A 17,821-nucleotide genomic window follows, 5' to 3' on the forward strand; every position below is an offset into this window, starting at 1 on the left:
CTGCAGCGGAGCACAGCCCCAGTTCGACCTCACTGCCCCTGAGTCTGTATTGCTGTTTCTTAGCATAAAGAGAGATGTTTGCTGAGCTCTGAAAAATACCATCTCGCTCTGAAAAAACTGCATAAACTCGGCACAGTGGTAGGCTGGCAATCAAAACACACATGTGGTTGGAGGATGGCCAGCCATGCTCAGCACAAGCCCTCCGCTTGTCACAGCTGCCTTGAAACCTTCATCAAAGCAGCGCTTGGAGCTCCTCCCCATCTTGACAGGAAACCCACTGGTTTTGGACACACAGAAAGGCAGGGTGTTCACACCCTGATTTCATGCCTTACAGATTTCAGAAAGGAAGAGCTGGGTCAGTTGTGCCATATCTTCTCCATGTCTGCGCTGTGGTAAAATAAGTGCATGCAATTTAAGTTCACACTGATATAAAACTTTGGGGATTTGGGGGTCTAAAAAAGACCTAATGAGGCAGGTTGCAACATGAAAGCTACCCACATTCCAAATCCAGCAAAATCCCGTCCAGGAGGTCAAAAAGACAGGGATGAGACAGAGGAATGCTTGCATTTAAGTACAGCAAGGAAAAGGGAGCCCTCAATGCACAGGCTTGCCTCTGAGGGCAGCAAAGCTGCTGGGCACTGGGCAGGACCCACACAGCTCGCAGGGATCAGCTCGCAACAAGTAAATGCTCCGGATTATTTTTAATATGCTTGGAATAAACCCGTGCTAGCCGGGAGGCCTGGCATGAGGGGCCCAGTACTGTAAAAGCCTCACGTGAGCTCTGTTGGGAAAGTTTAAGTAGGGCATAAGATAATCACAGAACCATAGAATGTTTGGGTTGCAAGGGACCTCAAATATCATCCAGTTCCAAGCCCCCTGCAATGGGCAAGGACACGTCCCACTAGATCAGGTCCCTCAAAGCCTCATCCACAGAATCACAGAATGACCTGAGTTGGAAGGGACTCATAAGGATCATTGAGTCCAACTCCTATCCCTGCATAGGGCAATCCCAAAATTTACACCATGCGTCTGAGGGCATTGTCCAAATGGCTCTTGAATATTGTTAGGCTTGGTGCCATGACTGCTTTCCTGGGGAGCCTGTTCCAGTGCTCCACCACCCTCTGAGTGAAGAACCTTTTCCTAATATCCAACCTAACCCTGCCGTGGCACATGTCCCTGCCATTCCCTTGAGTCCTACCATTGGTCACTCAAGAGAAAAGATCAGCCACCGCTCCTACCTTCTCCCTTACGAGGAAGCAGTAAACTGCTATGAGGCCCCCTCAGCCTTCTTTTCTCATGGCTGGACAGACGAAGTGACTTCAGCCGCTCCTCATACAGCTCCCCCTCTGAACTCTTCACCAAGTTTGTGGCCCTCATCCAACCTGGTCTTGAACACCACCATGGATGAGACATCCACAACTTCTCTGGTCAACCCGTTCCAGTGCCTCACCACCCTCACAGTAAAAAATAAAAAGTGTATATGCTCCACATAGCGCCGTGTCGCCTGGCTGCAGGGCTGTGATATCTCCACCACATGCCTGAGGCCGAAGCTCACAGAGCCATGTCTACACACGTCAGATGTCTCCTCCAGTGACGGCAGTGTCCCCTCCAGCAGACTCACTCTCCCTAGACACCATTACCTGCTGACCCCATACTCTGGGGGTGGCTGGTAGCGGACGAGGGCGACCTCTGCCCGGGCAGGCTGGGGTGTGGCGTAGGAGGCTTTGAGAACATCCTGCGCTGGTTGCTCGCCATAGAAGAGCCCGTGTTCCTGCGCCTTGCTGCTGGGGGTGGCCACTTTGCCCTTGTAGGGGTACTCGGGCGGTGGACCCCGCGGGTCTGTGGTCTTGCCAGGCGGTGGGGCCGCCTTGAAGCCCTTCCCACCCGCCAGGGGTGGTGGGTGCTGCTTGGCCCCGTTCCTCTCCAGCGAGAGTTGCATGATCCTCTCGCTCAGCGAGCGGACATGGCCCTGCTTCAGTTCTTTCAGCGCCTCATCCTTGTGCGCCTGCCCGCTGTTGGCTCGGTTCACCGTCGGCCTCCCCTCCGTCCTCGACTTCTGGCTGGATGAGCCATAAAAAGCTGTAGCGGCCGCGGTGGTAGCCGATGGCTGGCCTCGGAAAAACTGAGACTGGGCCTTGGCCTCCTCATAGGTGGGGAGCTCCTCAGTGCCATGCGGGGGCTGCGGGGCGCGGGGCTGCTTCTCCATCGCAGCACCGTCCCCCTGGTGCTCCTGCCCCTGAGGTTCCTGCCGCCCTGATGGCTGGACCATTGGCGGCTCTTCGGGCACGAGGTTTTCTGCGGAAGAGAGAGTGCTGGCAGTGCTGTTGGAGGGGCCGGCGCTACCCGTTGCCTGGTGCTGTATGGCCAGCAGGTTCATGTTCTCGCTGGGGTTGCCATACCTCAGCCGCTCCTGGATCAGGCGCTGCAGGACGGTGCCGGCTGCCACCTCCTCTGCCCCTCGCATCTCCGCCTCTGGGACCCGGCGGAAGCTGGGTGGGCGCAGGGTGCAGAGGGCTTCCTCAGCTGGGCAGGGAGAGAGAGAGGTGGCCATTAGCTTTGCTGCCCAGGAGGTCCAACTCCCACCTTTTTTCCCCTCCTACACCCCACAGCTGTGGCCCCGTGTCCTGGATTCACCCCAGGGGCAGTGCCCTGTCAGGGTGTTCCCAGAGCAGAGGGCACACAGCTGGAAGCAGTGAAAGGAGATAAGAAACTGCGCCCTGCTCATCCCCCAAACCCAGCTCATCCCTAAGTTTGTCTGCAGTGACTCCTAAAAACATAACCCCATCTCCTTCCCACAATAATAGTCCATGTGCTCCACACTCATGGCTCTGAACCCCCTCCCAAGTCAAGGGATGGACAGGCAGTGTCACAGGGAAATTTGGTGTTTTATAAAATAGAAGGAGAAGGGAAAGGAGAAGGAGAGGAAGAAAGAAGGAGAAGAAGAAGGAGAAGGAGAAGGAGAAGGAGAAGGAGAAGGAGAAGGAGAAGGAGAAGGAGAAGGAGAAGGAGGAGAAGATCATCTAGTCCAGCTGCCTGATCACTTCAGGGCTGACAAAAAATTAAAGCATGTTATTAAGGGCATTGTCCAAATGCCTCTTAAGCACTGCCTGGCTTGGGGCATCAACCACCTTTCTAAGAAGCCTGGTCCAGTGTCTGACCTCCCCGCCTGGAGATGCCTTGCATGGCTTACAGAGTCAGCTAGCACAGCAATGCTAAACGAGATGCTGCATTTTTTATGGACAAAGTTAGACAAACCAAACTTCCTCCTAAGTGCACTGTCTGCCATGACAAAATAGAACGCAGAATGTGTGACAGGAAAACTCTGAAATTACACTTAAAATAAAAGGGTTCTAAAAGTGTAATTAAAGCAGAACCCGTGCTCTGGCATTTTCCCCTAAACGCTCAATTTCCGTTCTGGCCAGTAATGCTATTTCCATGGGAGTCAATACTAACCATTGTAATTTTGCTGGGTGAATACAAGGAAGGCGTTATAGTCAAAGCTGTAATGCCAGCATTTCAGAAAAAGCACAGACAGATCAGGTACACAACCTCAAGACAGGCTACTGAAGCAATTCAGCGGCAATGGTACAGTTTTTGCACTACATACACAGGAGAGCTTGCCTGGAGCTATGCATCTAATGACCATGGCTGGGAGGCTGTCATCTCCTCCTCCTGGAGCTCTCCTCCCACATCCACCCCCACATCCCAACTGCCTGAGCAGTGTCTGAGCCCAGAGGGATGCTCCTGAAAGACCCCAGTGCACATAAAAGTGCAGCTCTGGACAGAGTCCTCCCGCATCCCTGGGCAAGAAAGAGGTGCTGTCTTCAGTTCATTTTTTTGAGGTCATTCTTGGCAACTTTCCCTCTCTCTCCTGCTACTTCCAGTTCTCAAAGGAGTTCATCAGAAGGACTGACATTTGTTCTTGGCATCTGAAAGCAGTTAAAAGGCAAACTTTCTCTTGAGGTCTGGTATTTCCCTGAAGTTTCATCAGTTACTGCATACGCTGTGGGATAACTTACATGCAACCCGGATGCCAGAGGGGAAAAAAACCCCTCAACTCTTGACTACAAGAATAGGTCATTTCCACTAATTTTTTTGCAGCGAAGGCTTACAAACAATTGTGAGGCTCAAGGGGGAGAGATGATTCCCAGGCTGTTTCACTCCAAGCCCACCCTATGAGACAGACCTCTCCTGCTCTCCCTGCAAAAACATTATCTGCCTGCCAGTCTGACTCACTGGGTTTATAGCCTTGCCACCAGCTTCCAGAGGACCTTTCAGCTTCCAGAGCCAATGTTTGAGCCAACAAGATGTACAGGCACACACATCTCCATCCAACTCTCTGCACAACAGCCAAGTACCCATCTACTTTATAAGCCCCTGCAGCTGCAGCAAACTCTTACTGCTTTATTCATGTTATTGCAGGGCACAGAAGCCTCACCATACTGGACATTTTTGGAGATGTACAATAAAATCTTCCTAACATACCAGAAAGGTCACAGCCTAGGTTGTTAGACTGCACTTGAGACAAGCCTAGAGAAAGTGGAGAAAGCCAATGCTAGATTGTCAAGACAACTCTTTATCACATCCCACAAGGATTTTAAGCCCCGTGCTAGACATCTGTTATCGTCTTTCCATTTCAGAGGTGTACTTTAGTTGCCTGTTGTTGAGACCCAAAAGGATCAAGTACAGAAAGCCTTTACCAGGGTGCCTGTGGTCCAGCTCCATCACCTTAGTCCAGCTTGGTGAACAGCAACCAGGATCTGAAGGGCCAGTGGAAATGTTGCAACCTCCACACACACAGGTGAAAAATGATGGTGGGTTGTAACACAGAAGTCAAAGGCAACTCTCCTTTGACACTACTGAATATAAGAAGCTGGCCTTCTGCTCCATAAATATTAGTTGTAAATGCTCAGTTTATGCTTATGGAAAAAGCTGGAAGTAAATGTGGTAGGTTTGTACGGATTTGTGGCCACCTACTTACCAGCTTTTTCTTTGGCACTGGCTGCTTCAGCTGTTATTGGAGAAACTTCATGCCTGCCAGCAAACAACTGGTGATCCTGGTAAAGAAAGCCAGTGTTTTCCAGTACCTGGACTGGGCTGGTAGGCTTGTAACAAACAGATGTGGAGCCTGCAAGAAAGAGGAAAGGGATGATAGTAAATAAACCACTTGAATGACAAAATATAGAGCCATGACTTTGACAGAAGTTCAAAATGTTTCTGGAGCATGGTTAGGTACCTGAGAAGTCCTGCTGAGGCCACTGAGCCAACCATCTCAAGTAACCAAGTGACACATTAGTTCTGAGGAACAAAAGGCAGCTACCAAGTCATGTTCCATGCACCAACCCTGTCTGGCCTTCAAGGTCCTCAGTCGAGGTACAAAGTATGGTCCAGACGGTTACAAGCTCACAAATCAAGGTACATGAAGCCAACAAAGCCAGCCTAAAACTGAGAGGCAGTGGGTAAAAAGAAGGAAAGAAGGAGAGGAGAGGAGCCAGACACATATTCAATAGGTCTAAAGTCCGGAAAAGACTTTACCACAAAATCTGCTCATGAATAAATAGTTCAGTAACACAGAAAATTACTGAGACATAAAATACAGTCAATGCTACCAAGGGAGAGAGTTTCTAAATTGCATTGTCCAGATGTTCTTAATATGGTACAGAGAGGATGTAGCTGGAGGGCCATGGGAATGTGTCAGGCAGGCTGACTGCACAGGAGCTGCACGCTTGAGCTCTGGCATCCCACAGACATCGACGGCTGGACTAGTCCCCCAGCCCCTTTCACAATCAGTGAGCAGAAACAAGCTCTTCTGGCAAGCAACAAGGCTCATCCTAAATCTGCTCTCAGGGATGGCTTTCTCCAGCAGCGTTTGTTTTAACAAGCTCATACAAAATGCATCACAGCAGTGTTAAGACGGGAATAACAGTGGCTCAACCCTACAATTCAAGAAAGACACAAACTGGTGAGGGTCTAAAGGAGGGCCACAAAGATGATGAAAGGGTTGCAGAACCTGTCCTGTGAGAAAAGGCTGAAGGAGTTAAGTCTTCTCTCCCTGGCGAAGAGATGGCTCAGGGACAGGGGAGTCTCATCACAGTGTTCCAGTACTTAAAGGGTGGCTACAAAGAAGACAGAAGAGGCTCCTTCTTCACAAGAAGCTACATGGGCAATGAGTACAAGCTGCTCTGTGAGAGGTTCCATCTCAACGTAAGTAAGACTTTTTTTACAGTGAGAACAATCATGCACTCCTCAGTGACATGGTAGAGTCCCCATCACCGGAGACTTTCCAGACGTGATTGGAAAGGGTGATAAATAATCTAACCTACGTCCTCCTTCCCAAAAATGGTTGGACCTGATGATCTTTTGAGTTCTTTTCCAACCTGACCTGTTCCACGATTCTATGATTTTCCACTTCCTACTTTTTTGTCTGAGCACTACCTCAGTTTTGTTAAGAGAGGGCTCTTTGAGGTCCAAACCTTGGAGGTTAGTATCTCCTGGCCCTGAGTACCTTGGTACACAGGGAACACAGCAGAATCACTCGCCATTTACACCACCAGTTGCCACAGGTTTAAGACTAAAGGAACGGCCACCAACCACCAGCACCAGCCACCACCGAGGCACTGGCTTGAACAGGAGGTGGAGGGCTTGCAGTGGCACCAGTGAGGCATCCATCCATCCCATTGGGGCATCTTGCCATTCCAGTGGGACAGGAAGCCCAGGAGCACAGGGATCACGAACACCCTGCTCTGTGGGAAAAAACATCGGCTATAGATGATATGGACTATTTAACCCTGATTATTTGGTTTGGGCTCAAGTAACTGTATGCTCACTGGCATACATCACACTGGGAGGTTGCTTTGCTCTCCTCCTTACGTACAGGTCTTCTCTAACTGCATGCCTCTGCGTAAAGCAGGATAGCAGGGGTGCAACAGGTTCAGGATGCAGACTGTCCTCTCTGCAGGCATGAAGATGCAGATATTATTTTCTTCTGTGCCCAGAGGAGAGGAAATAGGCATTTCTGCAAAATGGTAATGCATTCATCACTTTACCACTCACATTATGCATGAAAGTGTATGGCAGTTATCTATATTTAGAGAGCAAGAGGGAAAGATTGCTCACTTGAGTAGAAATAAGCCAAATATGTTTGTGAAAATAAGCATGGTAGACGGGTCTGGAATTTCTGCTGATGCTGATACAAAATCTCAAGAACGCTAATTTCCAACATGATTACTCTATTCTGATACAGAATAGCATTAAAGACACCTCTCACTGCTCCTTCACACAGTTGGCCCCGCCTTGGAATAGGGAATATTGCATGAAACAAGGCAGTTTTGAGACTAGGATTGTTTTATGAATAAAATGTGGATTGAGGTGAAGCAAAGAAAATCCACACACCCAAGGAAGTCAAACAGTTTCCAACATTACAGGTGACCTGAAAAAACAGCAAATACCAGCACAGCCCCACCACTCACCAAACAGAATTTAAAAGAAATAAACTGTTTGTTCGCCTTCTGCGTTTTGAGTCTGTAGGCACCCTTGGGTCATGGTTTCAAATTTTCCAAGATGCAAAATGAAGAATAAAGACTTGTTTTTTCTGTAATAAGAGCAGAAATTCTCACCTAACCACTTGTCTTCAGGGGCTGTGGTCATGGCAAAGCAATATTGTACTTTTATCAGGACTGGTAAATGCCAGCAACTGCCAAACTGCTCTGTTTCTGATCTCTGTTATATCAGAGTTGAAAGTAGCTCTGACTGGGGCAGAAACCATTGCACTTTGCTGTACCCGTGCTGATGTTTTATCATCATAAAATGACGTAATGATGTTTCATGATATTAAGAACAATGTAACAATGTTTGACATTCATTCACGGTCGGTTTTAATAAAACGTCAGCTGTAACTCACACAGAAGGCCAGTTTATGTGTAAAATAGATAACAGATGCTGAAAGATCAGTGCTTGGCAAGTGGCTACAATCCAGACCATGGGCAATAACACAACACTTGAAATCTTAGTGAAGCCTCTCAAGTCATTCGTAGCAAGGCACAAGCCTTTTTCTTTCCCCCCTTGCTGTTACTAGAGCTTCCCAAATCCCAGGTCTCCTCTCTGGAGGAGAAGGGTTTGCTACACTCAGCTCTGCTGGGGGGAAATGCACCCTTCCAATGCTCAGGCACCCGCTCCTTCCCCAAACCTCCCCATTCTCTTCCCATGCTCACCAAAAAAACCATTTCCATCCCTGAAACTGAATCCTGCTGCCAGAGCAGTAGTGCAGAGGGGCTACAGTCAGTTGAAGGCAACCTAGGCTGGAGACCACTGCCTCTCCAAAGATGTGTTCCTGGGGAAGGGCTTTCTACCCACCCCAAGCCCAAAGACCCCGAGCCACAAACTGTGGCTGCTGCTTCATGTTTTGCCATTGCCACTGCCAAGAAGAGCAAACCCCATCGCCTCTGTAGATGCCTGCAGGCAGCTGCCAGCTGTGCTGTGTCCCCACCTCTTTCTCTCCCAAAGCCAGCTCAGTCTCCTCAGCCCCAGCACGCCAGGATACAGCCTAGCCCATAGACAACACCTTTCCAACTGCCATATATCTGGTGTCTCTTATAGCAAACCCTGTAAGATATGACCACGCTTCTGGCCTCGCTCAGTCCCTGCTGAATTGGCAGCTGCTCCAGGCCTTCATTTCTGCATCTTTACTGACTTTCCCACATCTAAGCGATTGCCTGACACCAAGCAATCTGTTTTCCATTCTTTTTTTTTTTTTTTTAACTTCTTTAACACAGACATGCATTACACCGTACGGAAGCAGACATAGTATCCTGGACGGTTACTACACAGCAGCAAAGCTCATCTGAAGACTCAGAACTATTTCTGTGAATCATTTGCTAAGATTAACACCAGACAGTCAGCAAGGACTCAGAGACAGTGGAGCAACACTTAAATATTTCCTGGTTTTGATGTGGTTTCAGTCTGGTTTTGAAAAGGATCTCAAGCAAAACCTCATAGGAAGCTCAATGCTGTGACATTACAAGAAATCCACGGTTTTAGAGCAACAACAGCATCCCCAAAAAGCAGATTTCCTCAATAAAATAGTAGGAGGTGGTTTTCTTACAGCCAAACTGTATTACGACTCTGGTCTTCAGTAAAACAAGAAATATGCCTGTTGTGGAAAGACAGTTTACTGCTATTTAGAGGCAACACCTCTGGGCAATGCCTGGGTGATGAGTTTCTGCACTGCACCCTGCTGCCTGCCCGGGTACCGCTCTGTGGCTGCCTGGGGCACAGCCTGCGCTGCCTGCACGAACGGCTCCTCCTCTGCCACCCAAAAGCCACCCAGCCAAACAAAAACACAGAGCTGTCCTCCAAAAAAACCCTGCTGTCAATTTGTACCCTACTGACCAAGGGGTTCAAAAGAGACCAAGGCGTTTCAAATACCAACCAAAGCAATCATATGAAATTCAAAAGTAAATAAGGCAGCTTTACACTTCCCTATAAACTCTGACGTGGTTTGTAAGGGAGGTCCAAAAACGACAGAACAAAATGACATTGTTTCCAAGCCCACATCTGTCCTTCTGTCTCATAGCCACGCCAGAAAGGAGTATAAATACTTTATTCCACATTTAAAGCACTTTCTCTGTCCTGTCACTGCATAAAAATCTCAGGTCAACAAGAAAGGACAATAACTATTTAGGGAAAATAATGAAAGGACAGTTACAGTGCTTCAGGGTTCCAGGGGCTGCCTAAAGGCTGTGCCATGAATGCCCCAGGGTAAACTCACCAGTCCTTCCAGTGAGTTGCAGGGACCCTCCATTGAGGCTGGACACCCCTCCATGTGCATCCCAGCCCACAAAGTTTACATTCTCTCCCGAACATCACCCTGGTTTTGAGAGGAGGCATTGTCGTGCCCAAGTCACAGAGCTGTGCTACTCTCTCAAGGCTGGGATGTAGATTTGAGTTACCTTTGGCTCATAACAAAACAGCTCACATGTCCCACTTCTTGGTTTAGGTACAAAAAGTGGACACACCACTTCCAACAGCGTTGCAAAGGATGCTCTTGGTACCACCAGCAGCTCTTCTGTGGTGGCACTGGGACTCCTTTGCAGCCCCTGCTCCAACAAAGCACAGGGGCTCAGGCAGACGTTGGTGTTTGCTTCCCAATGGCAGCTTCTTGGTCGATACACAAGTTTTCTCAGTCACTTCTGGGGTAGCCAACTCACTGTCACACTCTAATTCTGCTTGGGAACCTCATGTCTGCTGCCAAGGGTACTGAGTCCCATGAGTACTGAACAAGCATTGTTAATATGATTTTCACGGGAGCAAAGCAACATCTTGCAGTACAGAAATCAAACCCACATAACACACACCAGGTGTGAGCAAGCGGCACCTCTTGTTTCCCACATGAAAGCTGGGTATCTACCACATCTGAGCCAGCAGCAGCCTCACCTCTGTGCCCGACAGGATTCACCAGACTGAGCCCCCGCTCCACAGCTTGCTGCTCTGCGGAAAGAAATCCTCACCCCAGTACTAGCTTCAGGATCCATGTTGTGCTATTCCCTTGCATGGGAACAGCTCTTAGAGTCTCCCGTCCTGGGTACCGTCATTTCACTCTCCAAAAAGTGCATCGTCCAAGAAAGCACTAGCAAGACTAATGAGAAAAGCTGATGGAGGCACTCCATCTCTCCCAAAGAGCTGTGCTAACACATCCAAATCATCCAAATTTAAGCTCCTACAAGGATGAACACTTTCCGTAGAACTTCAGCCTCACACACTTATTTTCATATACGTTTCCCCTCAGCAAAAAAAACAAAGCATATGAGCAAAAAAGCTACTAGCGAAGCAAAGCAAAAGTGCCTTGAAAGCAGCTCCTGGCATGAGATCAGATGGATGCAGGAAGTAGCAAAGCCAAGTGTGCTTGCCTGGGAGATCCCCCATGGATGCCCGTGCCTCCCCGCCTTCCTGATGGAAATCAGGTGCGCGGGCGTGTGGGGGCAAATGGTGCCCATCGCAGCCCTTTCATCTCAGACAGTTACAGGTTTTATAACGTTAGAATAATCTGCTGGTTTTTCCCCATCCCAGGCTTGCCCCCAGAGGATCCCTGCAGGATGCAGGCAGAGTATTTTCATCACAGCTCCAGGCACCGATCAGCTACCTGGCCATTAACCCAGTGGAGGAAGGGATGCACGTTCCTTAGGTGGCTGCACTAGGCTTTGCACAAATATGTGTGCATTTTTAAGGCCTCTCTATATTATAGGCTATACATTTTCCTCTGCAGCTATAATATTGAGTCTACAATAAGCAGCCAGCCTAAATTTATTCAAAGAACTGAATCAATAACTGAAACTTCTACTTTGATGAAAGTGCCAGTGGCACAATGACGACTCGTGTCAGCATTGCTGCTCTGAGATAAAAGCATAAGTATTATTCAGAGCTGAAAGTAAGGGAAGGAGCTCTTGGTAAAAGAGTGAAATACAAAGACTGACATGGAGCTCACAAGTGAGACAACGCTTCTGCTATAGCCGTGCTGCTTGTCAGCACAGCAAAGAGTCTGCAGATCTTTTCAGTACGTCATAAATTCTGATTTCCAAGCAAAGAAAACCCTCCAAGATAACAATCCATCACTCAAATTCTTAGAGAAGGAATTTTTTTTTTCCACTGGGGAAAAAAAATGTTCATAAATCAACAGCATACAGACAAGACACTTGGGAAGCAGGAGTTTAAGCTATGATTAACTTTACTGTACTTACTGCCTTTAAAAACGATCACGTTACAGGAAAGCGCTGGCCTGATCCATGTCACTTGGATACTTAAGCCCTTCCATTAATTAACCAGTAGTGAAATAGGACCGAGGACTGTGGATCATTCAGTCTAGTTCCTTGTTACTTTGAGCAACTATATTATAAAACTCCCTTCTCAAACTGTATAAACAGCATCTGAAGAAAAGGAAATCTTTTTCACCCCATTTGAAGTAGGTTTCAGAATCCTCTTCCTCAAATACAGGCAAATAGTTCTTGGTTCCTGCTCAGAATCACTGACATCGCCTTCTAGCCATCTATTTTTTTTGCCAGTGGTGTCCTTTAGGTTAAATAGCTTTCTCCCTGAGTCATTCCCACAAACTTGCAGCATACAAAGGAGCCTGGGATAAGGACAGAACAAAAATAGTACTCAGACAGTACAGTACTCTCTAACTGAAAATGCAGGCATTGAACTCTATCATATGGATATTAATATTTCTACAGCTTTTCCTTTCTTTTTTTAACACAGGCAACAAACCATAGACTAAGGATTCACAGTGCTACATTTGATTCACTTGAACAACTGCTCGTGATAATCCTACACTGAGTGAAGCTTTTGCATTATTCTAAAGTGTCAGGCCTAAAAGAAAAAAAACTTAACCTGTCTCCTCACTAGAATATATATTAAAATTATAAGCCTTCCGTTATTAAATCATTATATGCAATTTATATTCAGCTACTTTTAAAATGCAGAAATTTAATAAAGGTATTATACACAGAAGCACTAACAAGATAATTGCCTTTAGTTCCTGCTCCCAGATGGCTGAGCTCAGATTTAGAACAGGGAAAATCACAGTAACGGCCAGCAGTGTGGAGCGATTGCCTCCAAAGCGACTCGAAAACAGCCCCAAAACACTGCATGTGGCAGGCAGGGGGACAGGTCCTGGGGACAGGATAATGTCACTGGCAGAGGACCCCTGCCCGACCCAGGTAGACGTCCCCCCGAGAAGTGCCTCCCTGCCTCTGTGGGATGCAGGAGCCCAGACCAGGTCCCTGAGGGAGAACCCCGGTGTCTCCTGCCCTCTGAACACCTCCAGGGAACCTGTGTGCCACCCCTGTCCAGACGTGACTTCACTGCAATATATGCACACAACAAAGACACGGCAGGGGGGTTGGAATTGGATGATCTTTAAGGTCCCTTCCAACTCAAACCATTCAATGATTCTCTGTATGGGAAGGCAGAGGAATAACATTTTTTTAATTACTTCACTTGGTTTAGGTCTTAAATGGAGACTGAATTTTGCAAAAAGTATTTTAATTTACTAAATTATTCACTAAATTAAATTAAAGTAATAAAATAACATCATTATTTTTGAGCCTGAGCCTTGATCTCTGGAGTTACTGCTGCCTAAACCAGGTTTATATTTGGGCTAGCCAGTACAGTCAGTGCATATAATCCCAAGTATTGCTCAATTACTTGATCCCACGCTATGTTGCCCAGGGAAGCTGTGGATGTCCCATCCCTGGAAGTGTTCAAGGCCAGGTTGGATGGGGCCTTGGGCAGCCTGATCTAGTGAGATGTGTCCTTGCCCATGGCAGGGGAGTTGGAACTAGATGATCTTTAAGGTCCCTTCCAACTCAAACCATTCTATGATTTTATGATTCTATGTTTTCCTGAGATGCAGCATCCCCAAACAGATCACCCGGCTCCTTGGAAGGTGCTGCCTTGACGCGTGCTAGACATCATTGCCCGGCCCACACACGAACGACCTGCTGGAACTTCCAAGATGTGGTACAGATGCACGTGGGGAAACGCACGGCCAAGCAGTGAGGTGGGACATGCCAGAGCTGTGGCAAGACCACCGAGAGGCAGTGCCAGGCAGGCAAGCCAGCAAATGCTGCAGAACTTGCTGCCACACAGAGGGTACAGTTTACTACAAGGCAAAACTCTACTCTCACCCACACTGGTCAAAATCCAGTGATTTCACCAGCTTCTACAGATTTACTCTAGATTTACATGCCAAGCACCACCCCACCTACTGAAAAAGAAACCTGAATCAAAAAGAAAAAAATGGATACACTTCCTAAATGCCTAACACTTCACTAGAAAACTCACCCTAACACTTTTTTTACAGAGGTGATGTTGTTCTTGTTGTTGTTACTGTTATTTTCTACCTATTTCAATCTATTTCTACTTCTGCCCTGAGCTGAAGGCAGGCTGATCCACTTGAAAATTTAAGACACAAATGGGAACCAGATTACATCTATCCCAAAGCTGCCAAAAAGCAATTCCTGTACGAAACCAAAAATCCTCCTGGGATTTTTCCCAAATCCGCAAAATATTCCTGAGCAGTGAAGTTTCCACTGGGACTATTACATTAGCAGATAGTCTCAGTGCAAAAATTCGAGTATGCAGCCATCCTCCTAATGGTTTCCAGGATAAGGAGGCTGCACAAGGCTTGTACTCCCACCTTAGCACCAAATAACGTTTATACCAGATCTGGCCTTTAAAGCCAATTATACGCTTAGCAGTGTTAAAAAACGGCACTGGGGACCATCAGGCTTTCGTTTCCCAAAGGAAAGCTCCAATGTTCAACAGTAACATCTCCATGGCATCCTGAAACCTGCATGTGCATTCCAAGAGTCTGGTTGCGCCTGACTCTCCAGGGCAGCTCTGGGGTCCCCACAAACCCCCTTTGGTGTGTCTGAGCTCTGCCGTTCTTCACAGAAGAGCTCTTGTGAGGAGCTGGAACTCTGTCCATGGATCAGTCCCTCCATTCAGGATGCTGATGTACAGAGGGTTTGGTCCACTGTGCAGGGTAAGAATGCTGGGAACTGCCCCTACACCCAACCATGACATCTCAGGAGCAGCACATGCTTGGAAATGAAAACTAAGAGAGAGCAACTGCTCATCTTGTAGGTATCAAAGGCTTTGGAGGGGCAGCACGTGCTTGTGCCTGTCAAAGCTGCCTTCCTCTATCAGCAAGTGCTTTCCAAAAGAAAAGGGAAAGCTAAGCCCACCCTGCCTAACGCTGGCACAGAGTGAAGGAGAGTGATGGACATCAGGATGGATACACAGGTGACGTGGAGGCTCCCACTGACCCCACTCCCTCCGGGGAAACTGCAGAAAGGCTTAGGGGGGGCACATCCCTCCCTACAACCTAAGACCAAGCCCTCCGAATTCATGCCTTCACACCACCGCTCCAGACGGGGCTGGGGATGAGGAAAGCTGTGCAGGATGTGGCCTCTCCATGCGGAGCCATGACACCCACCCAGCGCAACCTCAGAGAGGGGCTTGTTATGGGCTCTCACCCCCTCGACATTCCCTGTCCTCATCACTCTGGAATTTCTTGATAAGGTATTTATAGGAGCCCTTCTGGCCATTAGCAATGACTATAAATAAAATATAAAAGTTATATATACACACATATAAAAATATAAATACATATGTAGTATAATTTATATTTATGTATATAAAATATATGTAGCCATATGTCTACATATATGTAAATATACAGACATACATCTACATATATTTATGTGTATACATAATATGTTAAATATACCTATACGTCGAAAATATATATGTAAATTTATATCTCCATGCACACCTGGAAGCACACCTGTGTGCAGCTATCTGTGCACAGGATAAACCTGGGGAACCCCCATTCTCACAGCCACCCCTCTCTCAGAACGCTTTTTAGGCTTATTTTTATACCAAAAAAAGACTAAACTTCAGCTGAGTGGATGCCCACGGAGAGCCTCGCAGACACCTCAGCAGGCAGATCCCGGTCTCCGGTGGGTATGCAGCTGCTCACCGGTCACACAGCACCAGGAAAGAGAAAAAAACAAACCCTCTTTCCATCAAAAGAGGAAAAAGACCAAGCAGAGACCTTCCTGTTTTTAAAACGATTAATCATCAAACCTGGCAGGAGATTTCGAGTTAAATTCATGTGGGTTGGGGTTTTTCTCCCCTCTTCTCCCCCCCAACCCCACTCCCCCACCCCTTTAAACAGGAGTTTATCTTCGTTCTCCCTGCAGGGGTAGGAAGGTGAAATAGAAAAGTTCACCATCCCTACAACAACACGAGCAAACGCTCTCCCGGTGTGGGAGCCCTCTCCTGTGCTCCCCACGGGCGGCAGAGATGGGGACAACGGGACTGAATGCTGTCCCTGCGGGACAGGGCAGATGTGGGGCTGCACCGGGGGAGATGCGGGGCTGGCACCGGGGGGATGCGGGGCTAGAACGGGGGGATGCAGGGCTGGAACCGGGGGGAATGCGGGGCTGGAACGGGGGGGATGTGGGGCTGGCACCGGGGAGTAGCAGAGCAGGTTCAAGGGGAGCAGCAGCACACGTCCCTGGGGAGAGCAGAGGGACACGTCCCCGGGGGGAACAGGGCGACAAGTCCTGAGGGAAGCAGCGGGACATGGCCCAGGGGGTGACACAGAGCAGGTCCCGGGAGAGCAGTGGGACACGGCCCCGGGGGAAGCAGCGGGACAGATCCCGGGGAGCAGAGGGACACGGTCCCGGTAAGGAGCAGCGGGGACACGTCCCCGAGGAACCAGCAGAACATGTTCCCAGGTGGAGTAGGGGAGCAGGTCCTGGGGGAATGAGCGGGATAGGGCCCCGAGGAGAGCAGCACAATATGTCCCCGGGGGTGATGCAGAGCAGGTTCCGTAGAGCAGAGGGACACGGCCCCGGGGAAAGCAACGGGGATGGCTCCGGGGGGAGCAGCAGGACACGTCCCCGGGGAACCAGCAGAACATGGTCCCAAGGGGGAGCAGGTCCTGGGGGAAGCAGCGGGTCACAGCCCCAGGGGGAGCAGCAGGACACGATCCCGGGGGGAGCAGCGGGACACGGTCCCGGTAGGGAGCAGCGGGGCTGGCACTGGGGGAAGCAGCGGGTCACAGCTCCGGGGGTGATACGGGACACGGTCCCGGGAGGAGCTGCCAGCCCAGCCCCCCACGCCGCTCCTGCTCCACGCAGGGGTGGGTACGAGCGGGGACAGCTCGCACCGGCACTCCCGCACACGCCCCGGCGCGCTCCCCGGTACACACGTGGACCCACGCCACACCGACATGCACGGGCCCGCAGCCGCTCCCGGGCGGTGACATACCTCCAGCCCCGCGCCCCGCCGCCCCCGGCAGCACCGAGGCCATCCGCGCCGCTCCCGCTGCCGCCGGGCGCGCTCCGCCGGCCGCCGAGGGGCGGGACCGGGCGGGGCCGGCGGGGGGCGGGGCCACACGAGATGAGGGCGTCGCCTTGGTGGGGGCGTGGCCACGGCTGGATGGGGCAACACTGGGGCGTGGCCGCGAGGGGGGCGGAGACTCTGGAGAGAGCGGGGGCATGGAGGGGCAGGCACGCGGTTGGGGGCGGAGCCAAGATTGGTGCATGTCCGAAAACGGGTGCGTGGCCAAGACTGGGGGCGGAGTCACGGAGCGCAGAGGGGGCGTGGCCACACCTGGGGCTCAGCCAGTGCTAGGGGGCGTGGTCAAGGTTGAGGGCGTGGTTGTGACTGGGGGCGTGGTCAAGACTAACTGCACAGCGGGGCAAGAGCCGCGGCGGGAGGCGCCGGGCCACTGCAGGGGGCCATGGCGTGGGGCGAGGCCACGGCTGTGACATGGCCAGGACTGGGGATGTCCCACGCTGGGAAATTTGGCACGGCTGGGGGCGTGGTCAGCAATGAGGGCGTGGCCACGAATGGGGGCGTGGCCGGCGAGGTGCGGCTGGAGCGGGAACAGGCGGGGGTGTGGCCGGGGGGGGTGTGGTGCTTTTATGTGGGCGGGGCCTAGGTGGGCGGGGCCTCATTAGTGATGGCCTGGCTACGAGGCCCCGCCTCCTCCCGACCGCGAGTCAGAGGCTCAGGGGCAGGTCGACCCGCCTGGGCAGGGCCGCAGGGTCTGCTGGAGCTTGGCAGGCGGCGGGCTGAGTGCTGCAGCTGTGGCACCACGATAGGGGACGGGCAGCGACCGCCTAAGGAACCTGAACGTGTCTAAGTCTGTGGGATGTGATGAGATCATAGAATCACTAGGTTGGAAAAGACCTCTTGGATCATCGAGTCCAACCATTCCTATCTGCCACTAAACCATGTCCCTGAGCAC

At 50.1% G+C, this 17,821-nt stretch overlaps 1 protein-coding gene across 6 annotated transcripts in view; it reads right to left on the minus strand.

The window, feature by feature from the left end:
* Window positions 1–17,821, minus strand: part of AMOTL1 (angiomotin like 1) — a 90,464-nt gene that overhangs the window by 43,397 nt on the left and 29,246 nt on the right. For 5 of the 6 annotated variants that reach the window (XM_054069067.1, XM_054069037.1, XM_054069059.1 and 2 more), the window contains 2 exons: window positions 4,982–5,128; window positions 1,641–2,523 (listed from right to left, as the gene is read on the minus strand). In XM_054069067.1, coding sequence (XP_053925042.1) covers window positions 1,641–2,523; window positions 4,982–5,128 — 1,030 coding nt within the window. Of the gene's footprint in view, window positions 1–1,640; window positions 2,524–4,981; window positions 5,129–16,836; window positions 16,936–17,821 lie in introns of those variants that run through there. The other variant, XM_054069051.1, reaches the window with a different exon arrangement.

The sequence above is a fragment of the Cuculus canorus genome, chromosome 1 (genome assembly GCF_017976375.1).
Source record: "Cuculus canorus isolate bCucCan1 chromosome 1, bCucCan1.pri, whole genome shotgun sequence".
NCBI lineage: Eukaryota > Metazoa > Chordata > Aves > Cuculiformes > Cuculidae > Cuculus > Cuculus canorus.